Below are 27,566 nucleotides of genomic sequence, written 5' to 3'. Positions count from 1 at the left end.
AGCTTCTCTCAGTTACATGATCTACCAGAAGAACATGCTAGGTATATGTGTTCGACACCATATGTTAAAGTAAGTCTGATGAGATCATAGCTATGTTTCTACTTTACATTCCTAGAGGGAAGTTGTGCAAGAGACATTTTAGTAGGAAGTCCTGCAATATATTGGCAAATAGTACTTTCAGTGTTGCTATGTGTTTGTTTTTGTATAGTGATTTTAGCCATCATGGTTACACACTATAATTTCTGCAGTATTATTTTTACATAATCCACATTTTCTTTATATCATGATGCCTCAACTTTTCCCTGACAAAGCTGGCTGATATAACAAAAGATAAGGCTTCGTTTATTTCGGATCATAAGGAAACAGGAATAATTTACAGAATATGGTATTAAAAGCTTTTTTTAAAAGTTGATTAATAAATATACAAATCAAGAGTTAAGAGAAAAACCATTACCAAGACACACATTTTAAACTGATAAGTGTTGGAAAAATTATCTGCTCCTTGTTTCATTTTACCTGCTGGAAGAAATCATCCATAAAATCATCTTTTTCAACAACAACAGTTGTCTCTCCATCTTCATCTTTTTTACCCTGTAAAACAAAAACAAAAAAGTTATTTAATTTGAGCATGCCTACGAAATGAAGCACAGGGATGTGTTCTGAAGCAGAATTAAGCAACTGATTACTTCTAGTTAAATAGGCATAGCAACAAAGTTATGTCTAAGTACTACTGCTTTACCCTCTTTCCATTTACACTTTCCATTTGAAATCTTCAGCACAGCAGTCAACATTTACGAATGATCACAAAAAAGGTGTTTTTCCCCCCCCAGGCAAAAATTCAGCAACATAAGCTAATGTTTCCTCTGCCATACTTATGATTCATGGGCAAGTAGAAACAACAGCTTTTGCTGCAACACAGACACATTGGGGAAATAGTTATACATCAAAAGCTCTCTCATATAGTTACAATTCAATATATTTTCCCAATTAAACAATGCTTAATGTACAGGTTAAAATCATAATATAAAAATCAAATATTTTATTTTGTAGTAATATTTTTCTTTTTTCCCTTTTCGCAACAGAAAACATTCCAAAAAAGTTAGAAGTCACTGGGAAAATGTTACTATGGCCCAAACCTGCAAACATTTACATACATGCTTAACTTTACTGTTTTCACTGAGACTATTCACAGTAGTGAATAGCATATGCATAAATGTTTGCAGGATTTGGGCCAAGTCTATCATTTGACTTCTTAAAATATTACACCTTAAATATGTATGAGACAGCAACTGGTGATAGGGAAAAAATGACAACTCCTCAGATATTATATTTGAAAGTTGAAAACACCCAGGGAATGTAGATAGTACAATGGATTAAAACTAAGAGTAATAGGATGAAATCAAGTAAAGTTTAGTAAGGAAAAAATCCTAATGATAATTATAAAACTATGGAAGAGTCTCCCATAGGAATTAGCAAAATCCTGACTGCTTGAGATATTTGTAAACAGACAAAGCAAAGCACTAAAAGATATATCATAAGAATCCACTATGCACTACTGTCAAATTTATTGTCCTATCTAATAGGATTCTTCCATGTTCTTATGTATTTATGTGTAGTATCACCCATTATGTGCTAAGTGCTTTTCAAACACATAAGAGCAAAGTTTCTGCTAAAAAGAGGCTCGTAATCTAAAAGAAACAAGCAGACACTTTGGGGAAAACCACATCTGACCACTACAAAATTTCAAAAGCTAGAGTATGTTTTCCCTTTACACAAAATACCTCAGACCAAAAAGAAAAAGTCTGTAAAATCCACAGTAGGTTATGATTCAGAACCACCACCACCATCAAAACAAAACCACACACCAAAAGTTGCAGTTTCTGTATCATAACCCACATTTTACAAAGATACTAATGGACTGACATAAGCACTGAAGATATTTTTACCTGACAAGGCCATTCACATCAGGTAGGATAACAGCCTACTTCACTAATTTCCAGATATGAGGGGGTGTCAACTATTCTCACAAAAGCATGTGCCAAAAATGATGCAACTGCCTTCTCCATAAACTAGTCAACCAAATCTCTGTCCAAGCCAAGAACATCTTAGCCCAGGGGTGGGTAAACTTTTTGGCCTGAGGGCCACATCGGGGTTCCGAAACTGTATGGAGGGAAGGTGTAGTGTATTAAATTTCTCCCCGTAGGAATGTGCTACTAACTGTGTACTACTTACGGCTGCCAGTCCCGGTGCTCTGAGTGGCATGGTAAGGGGGCGGGGAGCGGGGGGTTGGATAAGGGACAGGGGATCCCAGGGGGGCAGTCAGGGGACAGGGAACAGGGGCGGTTGGATAGCCGTGGGAGTCCCAGGGGTCCTGTCAGAGGGACAGGGTGCGGATAGGGGTCAGGGCAGTCAGGGGACAGGGAGCAGCTGGATGGGGCGGAGGTTCGGGGGGGCAGTCAGGGAATAGGGAACCGGGGTGGTTGGATAGTCATGGGAGTCCCGGGGGGCCTGTCGGGGCAGGGGTGTGAATAGGGATTGGGGCACTCGGGGGAGAGGGAGCAGGGGGCGTTATATAGTGGGTGGGGTCCCAGGGAGGCAGTTAGGGGTGGGGGGTCCCGGGAGCGGGTAGTCAGGGGACAAGGAACGGGGGGGTTGGATGTTCTTAGAGGGGCAGTTGGGGGGGGAGAAAGTGGGAGGGAGTGGATAGGGGGTGGGGCCAGGCTGTTTGGGGAGGCAAGGGCCACATGCCCACCTCCGCCTAAGGCCTGGTCTACACTAGGCTTTTATGTCGAATTTAGCGCCGTTACATCGAATTAACCCTGCACCCGTCCACACCATGAAGCTATTTAGTTCAACATAGAGCTCTCTTAAATTCGACTTCTGTACTCCTCCCCAACTAGAGGAGTAGCGCTAAATTCGAAATGGCCATATCGAATTAGGCTAGGTGTGGATGGAAATCGACGCTAATAGCTCCGGGAGCTATCCCACAGTGCACCACTCTGTTGACGCTCTGGACAGCAGTCCGAGCTTGGATGCTCTGATCAGCCACACAGGAAAAGCCCCGGGAAAATTTGAATTCCTTTTCCTGTCTGGGCAGTTTGAATCTCATTCCCTGTTTGGACAGCGTGGCGAGCTCAGCAGCACTGGCAACGATGCAGAGCTCTCCAGCAGAGATGGCCGTGCAATCTAATAGAAGGAGGGCCCCAGCATGGACTGATCGGGAAGTCTTGGATCTCATCGCTGTGTGGGGCGATGAGTCCGTGCTTTCAGAGCTGCGCTCCAAAAGACGGAATGCAAAGATCTACGAGAAGATCTCTAAAGCCATGGCAGAGAGAGGATACAGCCGGGATGCAACGCAGTGCCGCGTGAAAATCAAGGAGCTGAGACAAGGCTACCAAAAAACCAAAGAGGCAAACGGACGCTCCGGATCCCATCCCCACACATCCCATTTCTACGAGGCACTGCATTCCATCCTAGGTGCGTCCGCCACCACTACCCCACCACTGACCGTGGACTCTGAGGATGGGATATTGTCCGCGGCAGGTTCCTCGTCGGACATGTTAGCGGACGGGGAAGATGAAGAAGGAGATGAGGAGGACGAGGCAGTCGACAGCGCTGGCACCGCTGATTTCCCCGACAGCCAGGAGCTCTTCATCACCCTTACCGAGATCCCCTACCAACCGTCCCCATCCCTTACCCCGGAGACAGAATCAGGGGAAGGATCAAGCAGTAAGTGCTTTAAATATCTAAACATTTATTTTTACAAGAACTGAAATATTTATAATATTAACAATGGCTGTTTCCTAAAGTGCTTAAACATGTAAACAATTATCTGCAAAAAAACTGGAATATTTACAATAGTAAAGGGTTTTTCATGATTTGTCTGCCTTAGGCTCTTCACAATTTAGTCCCAAGTATTTAAAATTTTTTTTTACAATGTCCGGTAAGTCATGATTATGCTGCCCAAGATGCTCCACTCTTTAGTCCCAGTGCACCTACGCGAAAATCCGGTCAATATGGCCGGGGATAGAGGCGAAATCCTCATAGGAGAACTCCTCGTAGGTCTCATGAAGGTACATTTCCAGCCTGTTCATCAGGTTCCTGGGTAGGGCGATCTTATTGGGCCCTCCGTGGTAGGACACGTTACCGCGCCACGACACCATCAGATACTCTGGTATCATTGCCCTGCAGACCATGGCGGCAAACGGCCCTGGTTTCTGAAGGCTTTCTCGAAGCATCCTTTCCCTCTGGGACTCCGAGATCCTCAGCAGGGTGATGTCGCTCATGACGCCCTGCTTTGAATTAGGGAGGGGAATGTTAGTATTGGGACTGCTTTACAGCCACGCGGTGGAGGGAGAGGGGCAGCATACAGGGATCTTTCCCTGGGACAGCCGCGAGGGGGTGGGACAGGGGCATAGTTCATGCTGTCCTGATTGCTGGCAGCAGAGACTGGCATTGCTTTCAATGTGAAAGGAGGCCATTGCTACTAGTACAGTTTTAAGCAGCCAGAAGTCTACGGCTTACCATGATTGCACGCTAGAGAAGTCCAGGTGTCCTGCCACGCTTCTCAGATAACTGCAAGACCACTGCAAGACCCCAGGCACTGAAGGCGAGGGCCGAAAATTCGACCTTGTTCTGAGTGCGCATGTGAGAGGTGCAGTGCATGGTCTTGTTCACAGAGAAAGACTAGGTTCTTTGTACACAACTTCATTTATCTGTCTCAGGAATTCACTCCATTTTTCCCATTCACACAGACACATCTGCGACGGTCTCCCAACCCAGCCTGTCAGCACACTCCCAGAGGCTAGCGCAGATTAGGAGGAGGAAGAAGACGACGCGGGAGGACATGTTCTCAGAACTAATGAGCTGCTCCCGAGCCCAGGCAGCCCAGCAGACACAGTGGAGGGAGAACTTGTCACAAATGCACCGAGCAGTCATGGAACGGGAGGAGAGGTGGCGTCAGGAGGACCAGCAGGCTACTGAAAAGCTGCTTGGACTAATGAGGGAGCAAACGGACACGCTCCGGCGCCTTGTGGATGTTCTGCAAGACCGGAGGCAGGAGGACAGAGCCCCGCTGCAGTCTATCTCTAACCGCCCTCCCCCGCCACCAAGTCCCACACCCCCCTCACCCAAAGTACAAAGAAGGAGGGGCGGCAAGGGCCGTTAAAACTTTCAGTCAACCCCTGCAGACTGCTCTAGCACTAGAAGGCTCTCATTCCCCAAAATTTTAAAAGTCCTTTCCTACACACCTCACAGAAGCCCCCGTGCAAGTTTCAACCCCCACGTTTCATGTCTGGTTCATAATAAAATATTCGTTTCTGTTAATTACTGTTTTCATGATTTTATTTTGGAGGAGAATCTGTCTGAACGAGGGGAAGGGGCTTGATAATTGGACAGGACAGTCACCTTTACCAGGGTACAGAGGCGGGGTCAGGTCCAGCATCAGGACACATACCCAGTGCAGTGACTAGTGACCCTGGTCAATCTGGGAGGTGGTTTTCATGTTCTGGGGGGGGGGGGGTTCTCTGTGACTTTGTGGCGGGGGAGGGCAGTTACAGATCTAATGCATCACAGAGCCGCGCAGCAGGGGAGCTGTAACCCTCCTCCCCCTACCAGACAGTCACATAGCAGACACATACACGCTGTCCCGCCCAGGAGGGCTGGCAGGCTCTGTTGAAACAACCAGTCCACCACTGCGGAACCTGTCATTCCTGCAGTTTAGAAGCATCATTTGCATCACAACACTAAACCCGCACCCCGCCACAGTCTGCGTCCCAGGTTTAAAACATTCCCGCGAAAACAGTAATAAAGACAACGGTGTTCATTAACAAAACAGAACAGATTTTATTTTTTGGGAAGGGGGTGAAGGGGGTATGTAACTGGAGAGGATAGTCAACGGTAACTGGGTAAAGAAACGGTGGCAAGTTCAGGTTCTGTGTCCACAAACTTAAAATTCACTGGTGACCCTGCTCAGTCTGGAAACTGTCTTTCAAAGCCTCCCGGATGCACAGTGCGTCCCGCTGGGCTCTTCTAATCTCCCGGCTGTCTGGCTGGGAGTAATCAGCAGCCAGGCGATTTGCCTCAACCTCCCACCCCGCCATAAAGGTCTCCCCCTTGCTCTCACAGAGATTGTGGAGCACACAGCAAGCTGCAATAACAATGGGGATATTGGTTTCGCTGAGATCACAGCGAGTCAGTAAGCTTCTCCATCTCCCCTTGAGACGGCCAAAAGCACACTCCACCACCATTCTGCACTTGCTCAGCCGGTAGTTGAACAGTTCTTTTTCTGTGTCCAGGGCGCCAGTGTAGGGCTTCATGAGCCAGGGCATTAGCGGGTATGCTGGGTCCCCGAGGATCACTGTAGGCATCTCCACATCCCCAAGAGTTATTTTGTGGTCCGGGAAGTAAATACCTTCCTGCAGCCGTCTAACCAGACCAGAGTTCCTGAACACGCGAGCGTCATGAACCTTGCCCGGCCATCCAATGTTGATGTTAGTAAAACGTCCCTTATGGTCCACCAGTGCTTGCAGCACCATTGAAAAGTAGCCCTTTCGGTTGATGTACTGGCTGGCCTGGTGGTCCGGTCCCAGGATAGGGATGTGAGTCCCATCTATAGCCCCACCGCAGTTTGGGAATCCCATCGCGGCGAAGCCATCTATGATGGCCTGCGCGTTTCCCAGGGTCACTACCTTTGACAGCAGTACCTTCACGATTGCCTTGGCTACTTGCATGACAACAACCCCAACGGTAGATTTGCCCACGCCAAACTGGTTCGCGACTGACCGGTAGCTGTCCGGCGTTGCAAGCTTCCAGAGGGCTATGGCCACTCGCTTCTGGACAGTCAGGGCTGCTCGCATCCGGGTGTCCTTGCGCTTCAGGGCAGGGGACAGCAACTCACAAAGTTCGAGGAAAGTCCCCTTCCGCATGCGAAAGTTTCGCAGCCACTGGGATTCATCCCAGACCTGAAGCACTATGCGGTCCCACCAGTCCGTGCTTGTTTCACGGGCCCAGAATCGCCGTTCCACAGTATCCACAAGACCCATTGCCACCGTGATGTCCTCGGCACTGGGTGTCGTGGTTTCAGACAGGCGTGTGCTACTCTCGGAGTTCAGGTCCTCACCCCGCTGCCGTAGCCTCCTCGCCTGATTTCTCTCTATCTGCCTCAGTGAAAGGTCGATGATGAGCTGCGATGCGTTGACAACGGCCACAACTGCAGCGATGGTCGCAGCGGGATCCATGCTCGCAGTGCTGTGGCGTCCGCGCTGTCACTGACCAGAAAAGTGCGCGAACTGATTTCCCGCCGGCGCTTTCAGGGAGGGAGGGAGGGCTGTAGTGACGGACGGATGAGGACAGTTACCCAAAAGCACCCTCGACAAATTTTTTTTACCCAGAAGGCAATGGAGGCTCGACCCAGAATTCCAATGGGCAGCGGGGACTGCGGGAACTGTGGGATAGCTGCCCACAGTGCACCGCTTCCAATGTCGACGCTTGCCCCGTTAGTGTGGACTGACAAAGTCGAATTACTGTCCTTAGTGTGGACACACACGTTCGACTTTGTAATATCGATTCCACATATTCGATTTAACTAAAATCAAACTACTCTCGTAGTGCAGACATACCCTTAGCCAATAGAAGAAAATGGTGTCAGCCTCTGCTTACTACCTTTAGTTCTTGGGTGCTTCATTCAGAACTGACATCCTACAATGATTCGGATGTGTTCATTGTGCCCATCCAAGGCTGTTAGTGTATTATAAAATTTTCTATAAAAGCAATTTTAACATTACACCACCGTGTCCAATGAGCCCTACACCCACTGATGACAAGATCTACTATATCTTTCCATCACTGCTTTATCACATATGTTAAATGATAAGTATCTTATTCAATATAAGGGCTAAAATATTACCGTTAAAGCTGTGTTATTTGTGTTACCAGAAAACTCTATTAACTGGCATTTCTGATATTTCCCAAAACAACTCTTCAATCTAGTAATCGGGACTAGTATATTTCTTAGGTTATGCAATTGCACATTCTGCACTCTACTTTTATCCAAAAGAGGCAGAAGACAAGCAAGCTGCTAGCAGGGATTTATTCAAAAAAGCAGTTTCCAGGTTGTGTCATAGGGTCATTTCAGATTCAGCCCTATCTCCTACATCTACAATGATAATTGATGTTGATAATGATGACCCTGAGGCACTGCAAGATCCTGAAGTGCCTTCTGAATCATAAAAGAAAGATTAAATTATGTTCAGTATAGTTTTAGTGATAAGTGTATTTTTAGTGATCTGGGTGTACTCCATGCGCTGCCCATAGTAATATGTAGTGTCATAAGATAACCTACTCTATAGAAAACTTTACCTGTATACAGTACACCTAAGTGCTTCAAGAAACCAATCACTCTGCAGTGCAGTACTTCTACTGGATTGGTGATTAGCTGTATACTATTTTATAGTTTATTCATTTTATTGTATTCTAATTCTTTGAAAATTGGTATTCCATTGGTAAGTATAACTGTTAGTTAACTTTCAGAGTAGCAGCCGTGTTAGTCTGTATCCGCAAAAATAACAGGAGTACTTGTGGCACCTTAGAGACTAACAAATTTATTAGAGCATAAGCTTTCGTGGGCTACAACCCACTTCTTCGGATGTTAGTTAACTAGAATTTTTGACTAACTGGCACCCCCTGTTACCCCAACATGCCGGATAACAAATCTTTTACTGTAATCGTGTCACAAATGATAAATGAAAGTTAATATTTGTATTTCTACTATGCTTCTTTCTCCCCACAAATTCTGAGAAGCTGCCTGAGCCCAATGCCTATGCTAGCATCATAAGCAATCCAATTACCATGTTCAAGGGGAGCTATAATGTCCAAATTAAAATGAGCAGAAACTTACAGTTTTTGTTATCCTCCCTCCACAATGCTTTGAGGCAAGGATTCAACCTGTTAGTATGAAAAACACAGCATATTCTCCTCAAATTTATTGAATATACAATGAATTTTCTGAACATTTATAAAAGAGCCTGTTTGTTTAGTGTGTGTGTTAAAACTGGATCATCTAAGACATTTAGCATCTGAAGGATCTTAATAATGGAATACACAATCTTTAAACTTTCCATTTAGTTAAGACTCATTAAAATCTTGTGCAAAGGCTATAGCTGAAGTTAGGTTGCAATTAAGCTAATTTATTAACAACTGTGTTATAGCTACCAAATTCACAGTCCATTTTGGTCAAATTCAAGGTCAGAGGATTTTTAAAATAGTAAATTTCAAAGTTTGATATTTAAATCTGAAATTTCTCCCTTGCAGCGGGAGAAGGCCTCAGAGAGAGCTGTGTACTGGTGGATACTCTGAGGAGACTAACCCAAGTTATGGATTATATGATAAAGAGCCTTGTAACCCTGATGCTAGTTATGGGTTTTATGGTAAAGAGCCCCATAACCAATTAAATGCTTAGTACAGGAGAGTATGGGAGATAGCAGGTAGCAACCCCTCCCCAGCGTTAAAGTTTAATAAAAGTTGCGGCCTAGTGCTTACTTGCATGCATGTGTGTGTTCTCATTTTGCCACTGTGTCCACATCAATTACTCACGTTCACTTTTAATTATCTCTTCTTTAAGAGAGCTGTGCATTAATAAAGCACTCCTGTAAGATTCCAGCTTGACAATAGTGGATAATGATGTCCTCTGTCTATTTATCCTAGATCCACTGCTCCCATTAAAAATACTCGAGGCTTTTGGCCCTTTTTACCCTGGGCTAGGACCCGTTTACTGAATCTTTATTTTAGAACTTTAAAAACATCACCACACACATGGTTTAAGGCTGGTTCAGACTAGTGCAAGTTAAGCACTTTGGACAGAGTGAATTGGTTCAAACTACACCTCTACCGCGATAGAACGCTGTCCTCGGGAGCCAAAAAATCTTACCGCGTTATAGGTGAAACCGCGTTATATCAAACTTGCTTTGATCCGCCGGAGTGCACAGCTCTGCCCCCCCCCGGAGCGCTGCTTTATCGCATTATATCCAAATTCGTCTTATATCGGGTCGCATTATATTGGGGTAGAGGTGTATGTTTAAATAAATTAGCATGAATTGTTTTATACACAGTTTAATTCCAAATATGAACCTTTACCATATTGGAACTGCTTTAACTCAGAGAGATGAATGGCAGGAAAATAAGCACAGGATCACCTGGGAGCTCCTGGAATAACTATAAGCTGGGAAAGGGAGAGGAGAGAGAGAAGAGAGACAAACTAGGTTTCCTCACTGTCAGTCACAAGGCCACTGTCTCCCATTCTCCCTAACCTTCCGTGGCACCATATGGGCCAGGAGCTACAATACAAAGTTCTATCGTATATGCAATTTTAAAAAAAAACTTTTCGCCCTTTAAAAAGGGAAGCTGCATACAAAAAACCTACATTAGAAAGAATGCTATTTAGGTGGCAAAAATCAAACACTAGAAAGATTTAAAGTGCTAGATTTGTGGTTGCCCATCCAACCTTAATTCAACAACCTTGTGCAATATACAGGCTAGTCATTACATGAACACAAACTATTTTTATCATAACATCCCTGCCTATGTCAGTACATAGGATGAGCACACAAGGGGGCAGAAATGAGGTTGCACAGGCAACCATAAATCTGGCACTTCCTATCTGTCAAGTGCCTGACTTTGCAACCTAAATAAACTTCTGTTAACATATGTAACATTTTCTACACGTAATTACTTACACTACCACGTATAATATGTATCTTAATGTAAGACTGTAAAATATACTTTTAATATTTATACTTGATTTCTCAACTCTAAGTTTTCATTATCAATGTTAAAAATTGCAGGCAGAAATTGATATTAAAGCATTTCTTCAACCACCCCACATGAAACACTTCGAGAGCCAGATTCTCCAAATAGCCCTGATCCAGATATCAATCAACATGCACAGACTGGAAATGCCTTAAAATATGTGATGTTAAAGTGTACACAGAGACCTATTTACATTGAAAAATTGCCAAGTCTTTTATTCAAGGGGGGTCCTGGGAGGGGCTGGTCAGGGGACAAGGAGCAGAGGGCGGTTGGCAGGGGGTGGGAGTCCCGGGGGGGGGGGCCTGTCAGGGAGCGGGGGTGTGGACAGGGGTTGGGGCAGTCAGGGGTTTGGATAGGGGGTGAGGATCCCGGGAGGGGGCGGTCAGGGGACAAGGAGCAGGGGGGGGTTGGATGGGTTGGGCGTTCTGAGGGGGGCAGTCAGGGGGCAGGAAGTGGGGGGGCGGATAGGGGGCGGGGGCCAGGCTGTTTGGGGAGGTACAGCCTTCCCTACCCAGCTCTCCATACAGTTGCGCAACCCCGATGTGGCCCTCAGGCCAAAAAGTTTGGCCACCCCTGCTATAGACAGTTTAATAGGTTTATCTGTATGTTTTGATTTCATCTAATAGTTAACAATGTTTTTAAATACTCATCTCTACAGAATCTCTATTTTTTTAAACAAAGGAGCTAAGTAAACTGAATTCAAAGAAAGCCACCCAACTATTTTCTCTAAGCAAAGATTCCTGTCCGTAAGTCGAATGCTTTTGCATTTTCTTTGTACTGTTGCAATTCTACCAATTACTACAGTATTCCAGGGATTTGTGGTTAATTTCTTCTTCTCCCCCCACCAAATACTTCCACAAGTCATTAGTTAAATGTACTTTATGTTAAGCTGCATTGTATTAAGAAACTATCAATATCTTCAGTTCTGTTCACCAAGTTACAATCCTTTTATATTTTAAAAATAAAGCACGATAAAAAAATAGAACTTTATTTCCCAAAGGCATCATAAAAGAAAAAGACACAGGATAAATTTATGCAGATGGCAGGATGCATTTAACATGATGTAAACAAAGCTCAAAGCAGACATGACAGATAATAGGATAGTAAGCTTTACACCAAATTGAGAAAAAATACACTACACATTTAGCTTCCTTAACAAAGAGAAGGTTTATATCTAGACTTTTTAGAATGACTTTTTTAAATAGAAAGAAAAAGGTTTGCTCATTTTATTGAACAGATTTTTAAACGCTCATTGGATTTTAAACCTTTATAGTGCATGTGTATGCTGAGCTTGTTAATTGAATACAGACTATAAAAATACAACATTTCTAAAATATATTACTATTCCTTTGGTGGGGCAGGGAGAAGGAATCCAAGACTGAGTTGGAATAGGGTTAAAGATATTTAACACAAAGCGTTAGATTTGAGCTCCAGTGCAGTTCAATTCTTTCCTGGGATGCAAAAGAGATCATTTTCACAGTTTTAACCATCCACAGAGCAGACATTACAACACTGCCAAGAATAATTTGGAAATATCCATACAAGAGAAATAAGAAGAGGGAAGGGATAGCTCAGTGGTTTGAGCATTGGCCTGCTAAACCCAGAGTTGTAAGTTCAGTCCTTGAAGGTGCCACTTAGGGATCTGGGATTAAAAAAAAAAAAAAAAAAAAAAAAAAAAAAAAAAAAAAAAAAGACACTGTCTGGGGATTTGTCCCCCTTTGAGCAGGGGGTTGGACTAGATGACCTCCTGAGGTCCCTTCCAACCCTGATATTCTATGATCTAAGACATAATCCCCCACAAAAACAATAAATGCATCCAGGCCCATTTTCCTCTGAAAGACATGTGTGACTAATGGGTATTCCTCAATACAATGAAGGAAAACTATATACATTCATATCTGAATGTTGCAGTTGCTCTTTTCACATTTGTTCCGCTTTAGGAACTGTTTTAGCTAGTGTCCCCATCCTGTCCAAAAATTACATAATTTTATTTGTCTAGAGACCAGACTTACAAATAGGGAAATACATTCATTTGATAAGGTTAACAAGTACTATCTATTTAAAAAACCACGACCCCCATAAATAACTTAATATTATAGTTGACAAAAAATAGAACATTTGCTCTCAGTAATATTTAAAGAACAACCAAAAATTAGAAGTCCCAAATTTAACTAGAGAGAATCTAGGATAGAAGCTTTCCCAAGGAGGCTGAAGTACTTTCACTAAATGTATTAACATAGACTGGATAGAACACCATGACATCTTAAGTTATTTATACAGCATATCAAGCACGCTGGGAGAGGAGGGGCAGTGGCAAAGAGTTTATAAATAAGCAAATTATCAATTTAGTGTAAAACAGTCTAACTCCTTGCCCTAATGTAGGAATGCTACGTGACACCTGAAGGTTCCCCAGGCTTTGGCAGGTTACTGTTTAAAAACTACAGAATATAATCCCATTACACTTCAGTTACAATATTTATTAAATCAAAATGCAATAAAGCTATATTAAAACAAAGACAGGCTTAAAAACATAGGTAACAACATTCATATAGCTCACATGATTTCTCCAGGTTGAGATTTAAAAAAAAACAAAAACAAGCCATCATTTCTGTGCTTGAAAAAAGCAGAAATTCTGCTCTGACAAATTCACTCTGACAAAAAAGCTGCTGTAGTGATGGAAAGTTTTTGCTAATATTAATGAATATCTTCATTTGTGATACTGCAGTGAAGGAATTTTTGGGGAGATGAGAGGGTGATAACTTCGCTGTCCAAAGCAACAGAGGGTCCTGTGGCACCTTTAAGACTAATAGAAGTATTGGGAGCATAAGCTTTTGTGGGTAAGAACCTCACTTCTTCAGATGCAAGTAAAGGACCCTCTGTTGCTTTTTACAGATTCAGACTAACACGGCTACCCCTCTGATACTTCGCTGTCTAAGTTTTCTTTGCACATTAATTTAGCCTACATGATATCATCTAGCATGTGTTCTGTTTTACATGTGTCCCAGAAACCAAAGCTACACATTTTTAAATGATAACGTTTGGGTTTCGATGGTTTTTGCTCTTCTGACTAAAATAAGTGTTGAAACACTGAAAAATTTTATGCAGTCAATCCACAACAAGCACCTCGGGATTTTAAAATGAATTTTACAGACTGTACTTTAGTTACACTAAGGCAAATATGAAGTATTTTATTACTACACATAGTGTTTACTCTAAAGTCATAACTACACAAGCATCCATACCTGTTTTGTGTGTCTTTGTCTTAAGCATTACTAGATGCTAACCTACAAACTACTACAAATGGATAGCATTTTTTTAATTAACGTCAAAGTTAACTCTGTCCTTAATGAAAACAACATTGTTGCTTCCCCTCCCATTCCCAGTCAGACTGAACTCTGAATATGCTAAGTATCACAGATCTAATTCAGATTGTTGCTGCTTTCTTCTCCCCTCTCCCTTCTAAAAGTGTGCACTATATTAAAATTTGACACTCACCCATATAATGTGTAGGACAGAGGTTTAGAGTTTTTAAAAAAAAAAGGGAGAGAGAAAGAGAGAGAGACTGGAGGAGGAAGAAATCTGCCTCAAAAAACAAAAACAAAAAAAACACTATTCATTAGGACAATAGCAACCCTGACACACAGTCTTTTCTGGTTAAGGATACTGTAATAAGCATTCCAAAAGGCCTCCCACCCCTACAGAGAATAGAGGAAAGAGACTACTCATTCTATTTACAAGCACAATTTCAATACTTGAGTTTTTTCTATTTCATAATATATTATTTTTTAAGGCAACTGGTCCCCAGTCCTGCAAGCAACTTTGCATAAGTGGACTCCTGTACATACCTGGAGCCCTGATCGATTACAGAGACTCCATTTGATGTGCATTCTCCATTTTTCCCCTTTTGAAATATAATCAAAACATTCTTATTTTGTTCAAGCCATATCCTGATGAAGTTAAACAAAAGGCATTCTCCCCAAACTCCACCCTCTCTTCTTTTCAGGATAAGAATGAGAGGAAGGAAAATAATACAGAAACATACTGAACTACCACTTTATAAGTATATACAAAACATACAGTTGACTTAGACATGTTATTTCTTAACCGGATAACTTGAAAAAAGAAACAAAGCCCTCCATTTCACTCTTGCATTTACTATCTCACTGTAGATAATTCAAGCACACAACAATTATTACCCATTTTCTCTGTCACTCAAATATTAACATTTGGGGACCGGGGGGGGGGTCTTCACCCCCCACAAAACAGGATTTGAAGTTTGTACGAGGAGCCCCAAAGCTTTCGAAACGTCTCCCCATCTCTCGGGAGTGGATATTCCGCCGCCTCCTCCTCCCAGAGACAGGAGCTGGAAAGGAGCCTGGAGCAGCTCAGAGATCTCACTGCCTCCAGGGACGTGTCTGGGGCGTTGCCTAAGCGATCTTAGCAGAGAGACCCGTGAATGTTCCCATCTCTTACCGTTAGCTGAGGATACAAATAATGAGCCACCAGCCCTCCCCACTGAGCCCCTGCCATCCCACGTTGTCCCTGACTCGCTGCTTTTTGTCCCCTCCAGCACCCCCTCCGCCCGCTACCCTTCTCGGCCTGCCCCGTACCCCCCGTCAGCCCCTCCGCCGGCCCGGTCCCCGCTCCCTGAGCCAGCCCCCTCACCTCTAAAAGCTCTGCCAGCCGGTCCCTCATCCCCGCAGCAGCTCGGCGCCTCGCTCACTCTTCACACCGTTACTCATCCGCCGCCGCCGCCGCCACCTCCCTCCTCGGCGGGGCTCAGCGGACGGGCCGCGCCGCCTCCCCTCACGCCGTCCGCGGCACTAATCCCCCTCCTCCTGTGCCCGATGCCAAGGCAACCACCCAAGCCAGAACCCGCTCTGCGCATGCTCGGCGCTGCTCACTCAATCACAGCTGTGGGGGGAAGAGCCCGGACCACCCACTGTGAGGCAGGACATGCCGAGGTGGGGGGCGGGGCTATGCAAATATTACCGTCCCAGCGCATAGGGTGACATCAGCAGGTAAAGGGCAGCCTGGTCAAGAAGTGGTTGAAGCAGGACTCCTGGGTTCTAGTCCAAGCTTTGGCACTGGATGTCTTTGGGTTTGAGGTCTGTGTGTGCCACTGAAATCAGTGTGGGTTTTGCCAAGGGGAGCAGAATCAGGGACTTGGAGTGCTTGGGCTAATTACTTCACCTGTTTACACTTCATTTTCTCCATTTATAAACCAAGAAAAGCACCAATAGTCTGACCCTCTCCCACACTGGTAGGCAGCTAGGCTACTGCTTGTAAAAAGATTTCAGATCCCTGCAGGGCAGCAAATGCAAATTAGTATAATTGACTAGTGTATTTTAATTTTAAAAGTTTAAATCTGGCACTCTAAAAATCAAAATAGGGAGGGAGAAAGGCACTAGACAAAAGGGAAGAGGGTGCATAGAAAATCCCTTATGTGTGGCTGAGGGAGGCATGAGAGGCACACAGAGCCCCTGGCAAGGGATGGAGGGATATGAATGGGGGACAATGGTATGGAGGGAGGAGGTGGCATGTAGCAGAGGAAGGCATGGTAGATGCAGATCCCCTGGCATGAGGGAGGTTGTGGGGGGAGTTGCAGGGAATCCCTGAAATAAGGGTTGCACCTAGAGCATATGGGGAATGGAGGAATGCAAAAGCCCCTGATGGTTGTGAGGTGCTTGGCCTACTGAAGCTAGGAACTGTGAGATACCCTAGTGATATTTAAGAGGAAGACTGCACTAGTAATACATTACTATGCAAACTGTACAGTGTGGTCACTCAGGAACTCACAATAACTTCCAGGAAGATGTTGATATTAGAGATAAAGAAGATCTGTTTCAGCTACATTAGTAGTATCAAAACTGACTATAGTTGAATAGTTGTGAGTTCCTGCAGTAAACTGCACAGCAGCCAATATGGAACTGGGGCCTATCCTAATTACACCCCTCCACATTTAGTGGGTTGAGTATGGTTGAGTTTATGGCAGTAGCTGGGATTGCTAAAACAGAATGAATTAGACAAAATATATTTTGTTTGTTTACAATGTGCAGTTAACAGCACTTTGTGTATAGTCAGATCCATGGTTTAGTTCATGGCAAAATTCCACCACTGCTTTGGAGGGAGCTCGCTGATCCTATGGTCTACAAGGCTCTGCTTTGCAAATAAAAGAGACAGGATTCAGAGTGGTAGCCTTGTTAGTCTGTATCAGCAAAAACAACGAGAAGTCCTTGTGGCACCTTAGAGACTAACAAATTTATTTGGGCATAAACTTTTGTGGGCTAGAGCCCACTTCATCAGATGCATGAAGTGAAAAAACTACAAGAGCAGGTATAAATACATGAAAGGGTGGGGGTTGCTTTACCAAGTGGGAGGTCAGTCTAACGAGATAAATCAATTAATCCAACCCATCTTCCTTTAAAGCCTAGTAGTTAGGGTATCCTGATGGGAAAACTGGGTTCAAGTCCCTGCTCCAAATCAGAAAGAGTGGGGATTCAAAGCTGTCTCTCCCATATCCCAGGTGAGTGCTCTACCATTAGGTTAGAGTGTGTAAGGGAGGGCATGGCAGCATGTTTTGGGTGGTGCCTGATCTAGTAGGTGGCATCTGGACACCCATATTGGATCAAGCTGCACAGGTGAGATAGGTGAGAGAACACCTAGGTTAAGGACCTTGCTATGTCATAGGGTATGTCTACACTTACCTTGGATCGACGCTGCAGTGATCAAGCCACTGGGGGTTGATTTAGTAGGTCTAGTGAAGACCTGCTAAATCGACCACAGATCGCTCTCCCATTGACTCCGGTACTCCACCGAAACAAGAAGCTTAAGGTAAGTCGATGGGAGAGTTTTTCCCGTCAACTGCAATAAGTCGACCTAAGCTACGTAGCTGGAGTTGCGTAACTTAGGTCAACTTAACCCTGTAGTGTAGACCTGCCCCTGGGCACTGATTTGCTCAGCAGTGTAATGGTTTAGGCAACTTTGCACATCTCCACCAAATGAATTTAGGCACCTTTCTTATTGGCAGAAACTTAGCTGCTCTGGGAATTTAGATGCCTCCAAGGGTTAAGCAGCAGCTGAGTGTGGGGAATTTTGAGGATATAAATTTTGGGATTTAAATCTCTTTGTGGATCTAGTGTGGGGGCAGATTATCCTACAACTGCCTCCAGCAGGGTTCTCATTCAAGCCTCTGAACCATCTAGAATTGGCCATTGTCAGAGACAGAATACTGGCCTAGAGAGACTGAAGCAGTATGGCCAGGAGCGCCGCCAGCTTTTCTGCCGCCCTAGGTGGCGGAAGGTCCTGCCCCGAAATGCCGCCCCCCACAGAGGCAGTGGAAGGTCCCGCTGCCGAAATACCGCTGCGGTCACCGCTCCCCAAATTGTAGTGCCCTAGGCAACCGCCTAGGTCGCCTAATGGGTTGCGCCGGCCCTGAGTATGGCACTCTCTATGTTCCTATTCATAGACAAATGGTCTTCCTTTTCCAAATCCACACTACTGCATTCCCCCCCAAAGGCTATATCCATGCGTAGAGATTCCCAGCTCTCCCAACTTGAAGTAGTGTGCTAACAATAGCACAGTGTAGCTGGGGTAGCACAGGAGGCATCTTGGGCTAGCTGCCCTGTGTATGTATCCCTCTGGACTCCCTGCATATGCACCAGGCTGGCTAGCCCAACCTGCCACTCTGGCTACACTGCTAATGTTAGCACATGACCTCGAATAGAGCTAGTGCAGGTATGTCTATGCAAGCTGGGAATCAGACACCCCAGCTCCAAGTGCAGCTATAGCCTTAAGGAAGACTTCTGTGCTCTCTAACTCTCTGTATGTATGACTTCACAAAATGTAATATCAATATTTTAATACACCCAAAATTCTCTCTCTCTCTCTCTCTATATATAATCCTAAATCTACACACCTTCTGTTAACTAAAATCCTGAAATGTATTCATGGTATTTCTAAAGCATTTCAGATCACTGAATTAGCTTAGAACATCATTCAATGACTCTGTTTGAAGTAAAACAACGTTTACTAATTACTCTGGACCAGTATTTAGTAACTCATAAAATCTGCATTTAACCACCATACAAATAAAGGTACAGACTGAAATGTTTTCTGGCCATGTCTGTATTCTTGTTAAAAGCTGATATAACGCTCATGCAATTTATTGTTATGGATTTCTGTTATTAAATACTTAGTTCCTATAGGCATAGTTAGTTTTAAGGAAGAAAGATGTGACTCAAATGATCATTTAGTACAGGGGAGGCGTGCTTTATAAAGAGCTCTGCTGTACTGAAAGAATTTATGGTGAAAAAAGCTACGTATACTGGATGTGATTAAAAAAACCTCTAAAACCAATTCCTTCTTGACCTCTTGAAGCAACGAGAAAAACTACTGTAGGGGGAAAAGCTCTGTAAGTCTTAACCAAAGGAAAACATCAGTAACACTTTGCATTTACAACAAGGAGTCCTTGTGGCACCTTAGAGACTAAGGGCATGGCTACACTTGCAGATGTAGAGCGCTTTGAGTTAAACCAGCCTTCGTAGAGCGCGGTAGGGAAAGCACTGCAATCTGTCCACACTGACAGCTGCAAGCGCACTGGCGTGGCCACATTAGCAGCTCTTGCAACGGCCACAGAGAGCAGTGCATTGTGGTAGCTATCCCAGCATGCAACATGCTTTTCAAATGAGGGGGGTGGGGTGGAGTGTGACAGGGAGTGTGTTGTGTGTATGTGGGGGGAGAGAGAGTGGGTTTTTGGGGGGCTGAGAGCATGTTAGCATGCTGTCTTGTAAGTTCATGCTGTCTTGTAAGTTCAGACAGCAACAGACTCCCCTCCCCCCAGCATTGCACAGTAATGGTTGCTTTGTCTCAGAGCAGATAAGCATGCCGGCTGTCAGAAACGGAGCTGTTTTTGAAGTTTTTTTGTTGAAGAATTGCCACTTTCAGGTCTGTTATTTAGTGACCAGGGAGACTGAAGTTTTCTCCTACTCGTTTTTGAATGTTATGATTCCTGATATCAGATTTGTGTCCATTTATTCATTTGCGTAGAGACGGTCTGGTTTGGCCAATACATGGAAATGGCAACAAACAGTACAAGGCTTTTAAAACCTTGATCTTAAACTCAGGACACATTATATGAAAATTATCTACATAGAAAACCACCAATAAATAATAGATTATGTTTAATAGCCCAAAGGATCTGAACCACTTAATAAATTATAGAAATGCTAAAGTGATGCCTTCTCTGAAGTAGGAATATGTCATCTAACTATTGCAAAGAATAGTTATACAAGGAGAGCATATTTTGGCCAAAGACCTAGGGGAAAACCAAAATACATTTTAAAAAGTTGCTGTCAGATCTTTGACTATGGGCCTTTGATGTCCATAATCTCAAGGAAAACCCATTAAACTACATGGAAGTTGGTTTATGACTGGTAGAACTGATCCTGCTAAGCTTTGAATGTGGGGAAATGAGCTATTTCAAATCTGATGCTTAAACCACTCTATTAAACATGTTGTTTTATTTACACATATGCATACATTCCTGTAGAAAGCAAACCAGAGCAAAAAGAACAATAACTGTCAAGATGATAAAGCATGTGTACTCTTTCATCAGAGACATAAGGGGCAATATCCTGAAGTTATGCTTCAAATAAATGTGTTGGTCTCTAAGGTGCCACAAGTACTCCTGTTCTTTTTGCGATACAGACTAACACGGCTGCTACTCTGAAACCTGTATCCTGAAGTTGTTACTCCCAATTAAGTCCTTTTGCTGCTTCTAATTAGAGCCTGGGAGGTAGCCAGGTGGCCGAGAGAGCCTCCCCTCGCCCCCTTCTCCTCCATCTCCACCGCCAAGGCTCCGGCTTTAGCTCCGTACCGGGGGCTAATAACACCGCACGAAAGGCAGGGCGCTGAGCAAGCTGGGGCGCTGCCTGTAAAACGGGGAGGGCTGGTCCCTCCTCAGGGTGGGGTTGTGCACACGAGGCCCTGGGAGGGCGGAAACGGCGAAGCGTACTCAACCCCCCGCCCCGAAGGATGCAGAAGAGCTGAGGAGGACCCAGCTCCGCCGAGGATTTGTTTTAGGCAGGGGCGTGGAGCGGAAGAAGGAACGTGGGAGGCCACCGCGCGCGCAAACGCCGCACGGCCGGCTTCTTAGCCCGGGCCGCGAGCGAGCCCAGCGCCATCCCCAGGCCCTGAGCGAACGTTCTACGTCACACCCCGTGGGCGGGGCGCGAGTGTCTCAATTCCCGCGCCCCTAGACCCGGAAGCGTGGTTGATTCCCTTTCCGCTCCGTACAGCTAAACTAACGCGTGCGCGTCTTCTCTCAGCACTCCAACGGCGGTTAGAAAAACGTCTAAGGAAGCGGCGCGCGCTGGCGGAGGGAGGGAGCTCACGGTCCCTCCTATCACGTGACACTCGACCACTCCCTCCTCTCGTTGTGTCCGCGCGGCGTCGCACTCTGGGTATTTGAACCGCGCTTCCGCCATCTTTCCAGCGCCTAGTCACTGAGGGGAGCGACACCGAGAGACGTCTCGGGAAGGTAACGGGCCTAGGCCTCCCCCCCTTCCCTGTAGGGATCGAGAGAAGTGGGATGGGTTTAGGAAGGGATAGAGGGTGCGTGAGGGGGGTGGTAGTCGTCGGTCGCCGCCTAGGAATGGGGCTGGGGGAGAGGTGAGGCCTGGCTGGGGGCCGCTCCCGTCTCCTTTCTTTCGCGATGGGGCGTCTGGGCCCGTTGGCCACATAAGGAGCGGGACAGGCCTGGCTGGAGGAGCAGAGGGGGGCTGATGCGGCCTGGATGCCCGCAGAGGGGGGAGGGGAAGTGGCGCGCGCTGCTCCGTCATCGTGGCGCGGGGAGGCCGCGGGGCCCGTTGGAGGGGTGGGGGAGCGGGAGGCAGCCCGGGCCCCTCCGGATTCCCAGGCCCGGGTTGACTGGGAGATGGTCTCTTCTCAGAGGCGGGATGTTGGCTCGGCTCGGCGCGGAAGGAGGGAATTGAGCCGCACACCTCCCGGGGCGAGTCCAAGCTCGTCTTCCCCTGAGGGTGCCTGGCTGGCCCCGTGGTTCATTCCTCCCGCACCGGGCCTGGCGAAAGTGGGGTTCAGGTGGCTCCCTCTGTAGGGTCCAGGGGGGCGGGTGGGGAAGTGCGGCCGCCATTATCGCTCATTCTCCCGCCCCATGCGGCGCGGCGCTTCCTGTCCCGATGAATGGGGCCGGGACCACGCGGGGAGTTGGCGGGCTGGGAGGAGTCCGGGCCTCTGTGCCGGAGGCGGCTAGTGTCCGCAGCGCAGAGCACGGCGCCCAACCCCCGCTGGCCGGGCCCTGCGCCTTCTGGCGTGCTGAGCTCTCATGCTGCCATTTCTCCCGCAGACCCAGCATGGCCGCCCAAGGAGAGCCCCAAGTGCAGTTTAAGGTAAGGAGCTGGCGTTGCGCGGGCAGGTCTGACTCGCTGGGGCAGCTTCATACATGATTCCCGGCCGGCGTTAGCGCAGCCGCGGGTTTGGAGCTGAGGTTTTGACTCCACTTACCATTGTTCAGTAAGTTTGCTCAGGTTAGGGCCTAGAGTGAATTTCTACTATGCCATGCATGTTAGCTTCTATACCTAATTCGAATTGTAGTTTAATTAAACTTTTTAAGTCGTTGTGGTGCGCAACATAAAATCTACTCCGATTATGAATTAAAAATACTTCCAAATGCTCCCTCTCCTTAGTTCCTTTGTCGCTTTTGCTTTGCGGTAGTCTCCTAACTTACCACTTCTTTCCTGTGTTGTGTGTGGAAGCGTCAGACACCAGGAAAAACTCATTTTAGGTAGTGTGCTGATCAGTGCACTGTGTTACACACACTCTCTGACTCCTTGCTATAGCAGTCTTGGGTGTTTGTGTAAAATAGGAAGACAACCATAAATTATTTATTTGGTGTCCTATTAAACACTCTGGAAGGTAAATAGTCTTTTCTTTTCTAAAACTCAAATACTGTCATATTGCATATTTCTTGGTTTGGATAATGCAAGTCAACTTCATACTGTGGCTCTCAGGTGCTAGTCCAATGCAGTAGTGTTTGAATGACAAGCACTGTAGAGGGTCTTGTTAACTGATTCAATTTTTTGAAAAATTGAAATGGTTCTATACAACATTCTAAAAAGATGTGCTTTAAGAATTGGCACTTTCAGGCCAAATCTAGAATGTTCTTTTATCTGGATTTAATAATCTGTAACTGATAGAACCAAATTTAACACTTTTTTCTTTTAATTGAAAGCTGTGTGGTGTTTGTATAAGGCAACTTGAAACTGTGGTAATGTCAAATAATGAAATATATAACAAGCTGGGCATTAACTGCTTTTAGATAGGTTATAACTAAAAAACAAAACAATGTAATCTCCCTGCATGGAACAATTTATAGGAGTGGCGTTTTAGTTAAAAATTACGTAAAAGTGACTTTAAAAAGTGTTAGCTTAATTTGTTTTCTGAAATCTTTCAACAGCTTGTCTTGGTTGGTGATGGTGGTACTGGTAAAACAACATTTGTAAAACGTCATTTGACTGGTGAATTTGAGAAGAAGTATGTAGGTATGTTTAAACACTTGGAGATTCTAATACTAGTTTTAAATATTACATAAGCAGTTTCTAAATCTAACCTTTTAATTGCAGCTACACTGGGTGTTGAAGTCCATCCTCTGGTGTTCCACACTAATAGAGGTCCAATTAAATTTAATGTATGGGACACGGCTGGTCAGGAGAAATTTGGTGGTCTGCGGGATGGTTACTATATTCAGGGTAAGTGTAAATTTTCTGTAGTTTTACAGTAACTCCCCTGTAACTTTACAGGGAGGGGTCAGTAATATGACAATAGTTGTACTAAAAAAGAGCATCCCACCCTAAGCAAACTGTAGCCATGCCAGCATGAGGAAGTAGTCCCGCTATTCTGTATATTGTGTTTTCTAATAATCTATGGCACTCTCCAGTAAAGTTAAATGGCATAACAAACTAATCGAGAAATGGGTTGCCAGGCTTAAATTTCCCACTTAAAGAGAATCGGAAACTGCATTAAACAGGAATATTTCCCTTTATATTTTTCTAAAGTAGCTATTCTTTATGTATTTGACTCAGTTAATTCTTTGCAGAACATCTCTAAAGAGTTTGTCCTCTTACCTGCCTTTAGAAATACGAGGAACAAAGTCTGGCCTCTTTGTTCTTTGAAAAGCTCCTTGGATTAGGGTGGGAGACAGAGTCATCCTGAGATATGTACCGTAAGCTCTCAAGTTTCTTGAAAGCCTGGATAGGTTGTCTGAGACTGGTTTACACCTATTTGAATCATGTTTTAGAGAAATATTTGGGCAAATCAAACTTCTTGGGAAAGCCTCTGTGTGTACCCTATCCATGTGACACTCTGGTTTTCAATGGGACTACTTGCATGAATAAAATTACTGGGTGCCTTAGGGTTTGTAGGATTTGGCCCTAAGATGTGAGCAGGCAAATGATCCTGGGCTGGTCTCAGGAACTCCTATATTCTTTGCTTATTGAGCAGAAGGTATCCTGACAGAATTATTAGGTGGAAAAGAAAAAGTGAAATACTCTAAGGATAGAGTGGACTGAGGGTTGTGCTTACAGGAGGACCACCCATTCATATATCTTTTATCCAGAGCTAGTATACATTTAAAGAAATAATTTAAGCTTTCATATTATTTATCTTTCAGCTCAGTGTGCCATCATAATGTTTGATGTAACATCAAGAGTTACATACAAGAATGTACCTAACTGGCATAGAGATCTGGTACGAGTATGTGAAAACATCCCTATAGTGTTGTGTGGCAACAAAGTGGATATTAAGGACAGAAAAGTCAAGGCAAAGTCAATTGTCTTCCACAGGAAGAAGAATCTTCAGGTATGATGGCTATCTGTTTTCAGAAATCTTATGTTTTGATTTTTAGTCTTATTGACCTAAATAGTACTATTGCAGCCCTTTTATTCTGAAGGTAAAATGCAATGCTGAGCACTTATGCATTTCTCATTACCAGTGATAGTTAACTACAAATGCAGTAAAACATCAAATCAGTTCTTTTTCCATAAGAACAGAATTGAGGATCTTAACAATTGACACAGATAGGAAGTTAAAGGTGTTGTATTCCCTTCATTAGGACTTAATATTGACTTCTGCCAGAGATGTAAGACCCTGAACTCAGTCTTGATATCAAGCTCTTCATCATTTAAAGAAGCTAATAACAGAGTAAAAAGGGAACCCTAACATTCATTAGAATTTGATAAAAATTCAGAGCAGGTGGGCCAAATGTGAACCTGTTCAGAATGGAGCTCTTCACAAAGTCTTGTGCACTTAAGAAAAATAAAAACAGATTCTTATTGGAATAAAAATCAAGGTTTAGGTCCAGAAATCTCATGCCTTGATAGACAACTGAAATGTCTTAACTTGCTTTTTTGTTACGGGACTGTTTAGTGGCCTGTTTCTATCGTGTGCCAAACCACTTTAGCTTGGCAAAAATCACTGGGAGTAAAGCAGGTGAAGACCTTGCAGTTGAGACCCTGGTCAGAGCCAAACTTGGCAGTATTAACAAGGTCTGACTTTCAACAGTAGATGTGTCAACATAGTTCAACTTGTGAGAGTATGTATATATGACCATTCTCTTTTGCAGTACTATGATATCTCAGCTAAGAGTAACTACAACTTTGAGAAGCCCTTCCTCTGGCTTGCCAGGAAGCTAATTGGAGATCCCAACTTGGAGTTTGTTGCCATGCCTGCTCTTGCGCCCCCAGAGGTTGTTATGGACCCAGCATTGGCAGCACAGTATGAGCAAGACTTACAGGTAACTGCTCTGACAATGGTACAGAGTTCCAATGGTTGTCCGTTTCTCTAACATGGATACCTGAGAAATCAACTGCTATAAGGAGTTCAAACTCTATAGCTAGTTGCTAAATATAATTTTATCTGTTTCAGATTGCTCAGACCACTGCCCTGCCAGATGAAGATGATGACCTGTAAGGGATGAAGCTGGAGCCCAGCGTCAGAAGTCTAGTTTTATAGGCAACTGTCCTGTGATGTCAGTGGTGCAGCGTGTTTGCCACTTTATTATCTAGCTGAGCAGAACATGTGCTTAATCTTTGGGATGCTGAGAGATGAATGGGCTTCGGAGTGAATGTGGCAGTTTAAAAAAAAAAAAAAAAATTCCTTCATATTTTGGACCTGCATATCTAGCTGTTTTTTGGACTGCAATTACTTCCCCTTTGAGTTTCAAATCTAACTAAGACTGCTGCAGTCACATCACAGTATTCAGTGGTAAATCTTGTTTGTTACTGTCATTCCCATTCCTTTTTTGTTTAGATCATAATAAAGTTGTATTTCAAATACCTAAACAAGTGAACTTTCATGCATTGTTAGGAGTAAGTTAAATAATGTCTCCTATCCTTGAATAGATGCTAATATAGTATTGAATTTTAATTTGAATTTTTACACTTGTAATAGGTATGCAACAAGTAATAAATTAAAAGGTAATCTAGTAATCTTACAGGCTTCTTGAAGCCTATCTGATTTAAACACTGACATTTAAAACCCGAAGTGTAACTTAATTAGAAAAAACAAAAGCAGTGAACATCTGAGGGCTTGTCTACAGGTTAATGTAGTGCGTGCTGGGGGGGTGTGAGTAGTCTGTGGACCATGCTTGTGCACACTAAAAGTTCCTTAGTACTTACTAGGTAGAAGCACACCAGGGAACTTTGAATGTGTTCAAGCATGGTTGACATGGGCTAACTACTGCATGTGTTAATATGCTTTTTAAAATCACCCCCTTGTGCACATTACCCTACCATGTAGACTGTCCCTGAAGGATTGGCAAGTGTAAATGGATTGAAACAAGTGTAAAATGCAGGTCTAAACCTGTTCTTAATGGCTGCATTTGAAATACAGATACTGACTGCTTGCAGGGATTCTTATTTTAGGAATACAGTACCAAGCTCAACCTCCATGCTACCTTTTAAAAAAACCAATCTTTAGTTCTGGTTTGCAGTTTTTTAATCTATTAAAATGAACTTTGAAATTCAGAGGGCTCCATACTATAGCAACCAGAAACTAGTCAGCAATAGGCCTGGTTATATTAAGTGATGTACAAATTATAGCAGAGCTAGTGTTCTGCTATAGTTAAGGCTGAGTGTTCCTCAGTGAATACAGTGAAATGGGCTCTTCGCTGAGCATTGTAACTCACTTTCCACTGAAGAGTTACAATTAGTAAAACTTGAGTCTAATTCCATGCTTGACTGAACTACATAAGTCTTTACCAAACCGCACCAAGGTCTCAATTTGAAAATAGCTTATTTCAGCACAGATAGTGGAAAATGTCAACATTAACACTAAATTTACTGGCACTTAAACCAGATGTACACACCAAAATGGAAGTTTTTAAGGGAAATAATTTTCAGTAGTGTTCAATTAAGTACATGAATCCGTCAGTTTTGTATTTTTGGTTTCTTAATAAAGTGAAGCATTTCATTTATTCCTCAACTTGCATGTTTGTGTACGTAGTTATTACTGACAATATTTTTTAAACTTGGATAATACCACCAACCTAAAGCACCCTTGTTACCAGCAACAAGTGGACTGCCATAGTCATTGTCCCATTTCCTTCCAAAAACATTTAGACATGATTAGTCAGACTTTTAATTGTCTAGATTCACTTTGGAAACTAGTTTACAGATAGTTATGGCTTAATGGGAGGAGCTGAAATGGTCCTTCATGGGTAGGATTAATAGTAGCCTTTTCATTCTGCA

The 27,566-nt window shown here is 44.1% G+C and overlaps 2 protein-coding genes across 2 annotated transcripts in view; one reads left to right on the top strand and one right to left on the bottom strand.

The window, feature by feature from the left end:
* STX2 (syntaxin 2) overlaps positions 1–8,912 on the bottom strand; it is a 34,030-nt gene extending 25,118 nt beyond the window's left edge. The window contains exons 1-2 of the mRNA XM_065417686.1: positions 8,897–8,912; positions 517–591 (exon numbers count right to left, since the gene is read on the bottom strand). Of these exons, the coding sequence (XP_065273758.1) occupies positions 517–537 (21 nt within the window). The 5' untranslated portion in view covers positions 538–591; positions 8,897–8,912. The remainder of the gene's footprint in view (positions 1–516; positions 592–8,896) is intronic.
* Positions 8,913–21,078: 12,166 nt separating this feature from the next.
* On the top strand, positions 21,079–27,300 carry RAN (RAN, member RAS oncogene family). Its single transcript, XM_065418039.1, has 7 exons — positions 21,079–21,343; positions 22,169–22,211; positions 23,279–23,363; positions 23,445–23,570; positions 24,491–24,678; positions 25,442–25,612; positions 25,744–27,300. The coding sequence occupies exons 2-7, from the start codon at positions 22,176–22,178 to the stop codon at positions 25,786–25,788; spliced, it is 651 nt and encodes a 216-aa protein (XP_065274111.1). The 5' UTR covers positions 21,079–21,343; positions 22,169–22,175; the 3' UTR covers positions 25,789–27,300.
* Positions 27,301–27,566: the final 266 nt, after the last annotated feature.

This window comes from Emys orbicularis, chromosome 16, assembly GCF_028017835.1.
Source record: "Emys orbicularis isolate rEmyOrb1 chromosome 16, rEmyOrb1.hap1, whole genome shotgun sequence".
Classification (NCBI taxonomy): domain Eukaryota; kingdom Metazoa; phylum Chordata; order Testudines; family Emydidae; genus Emys; species Emys orbicularis.
Note: the sequence above shows the minus strand (reverse complement) of the source record. Positions and strands in the feature narration are given on the sequence as shown.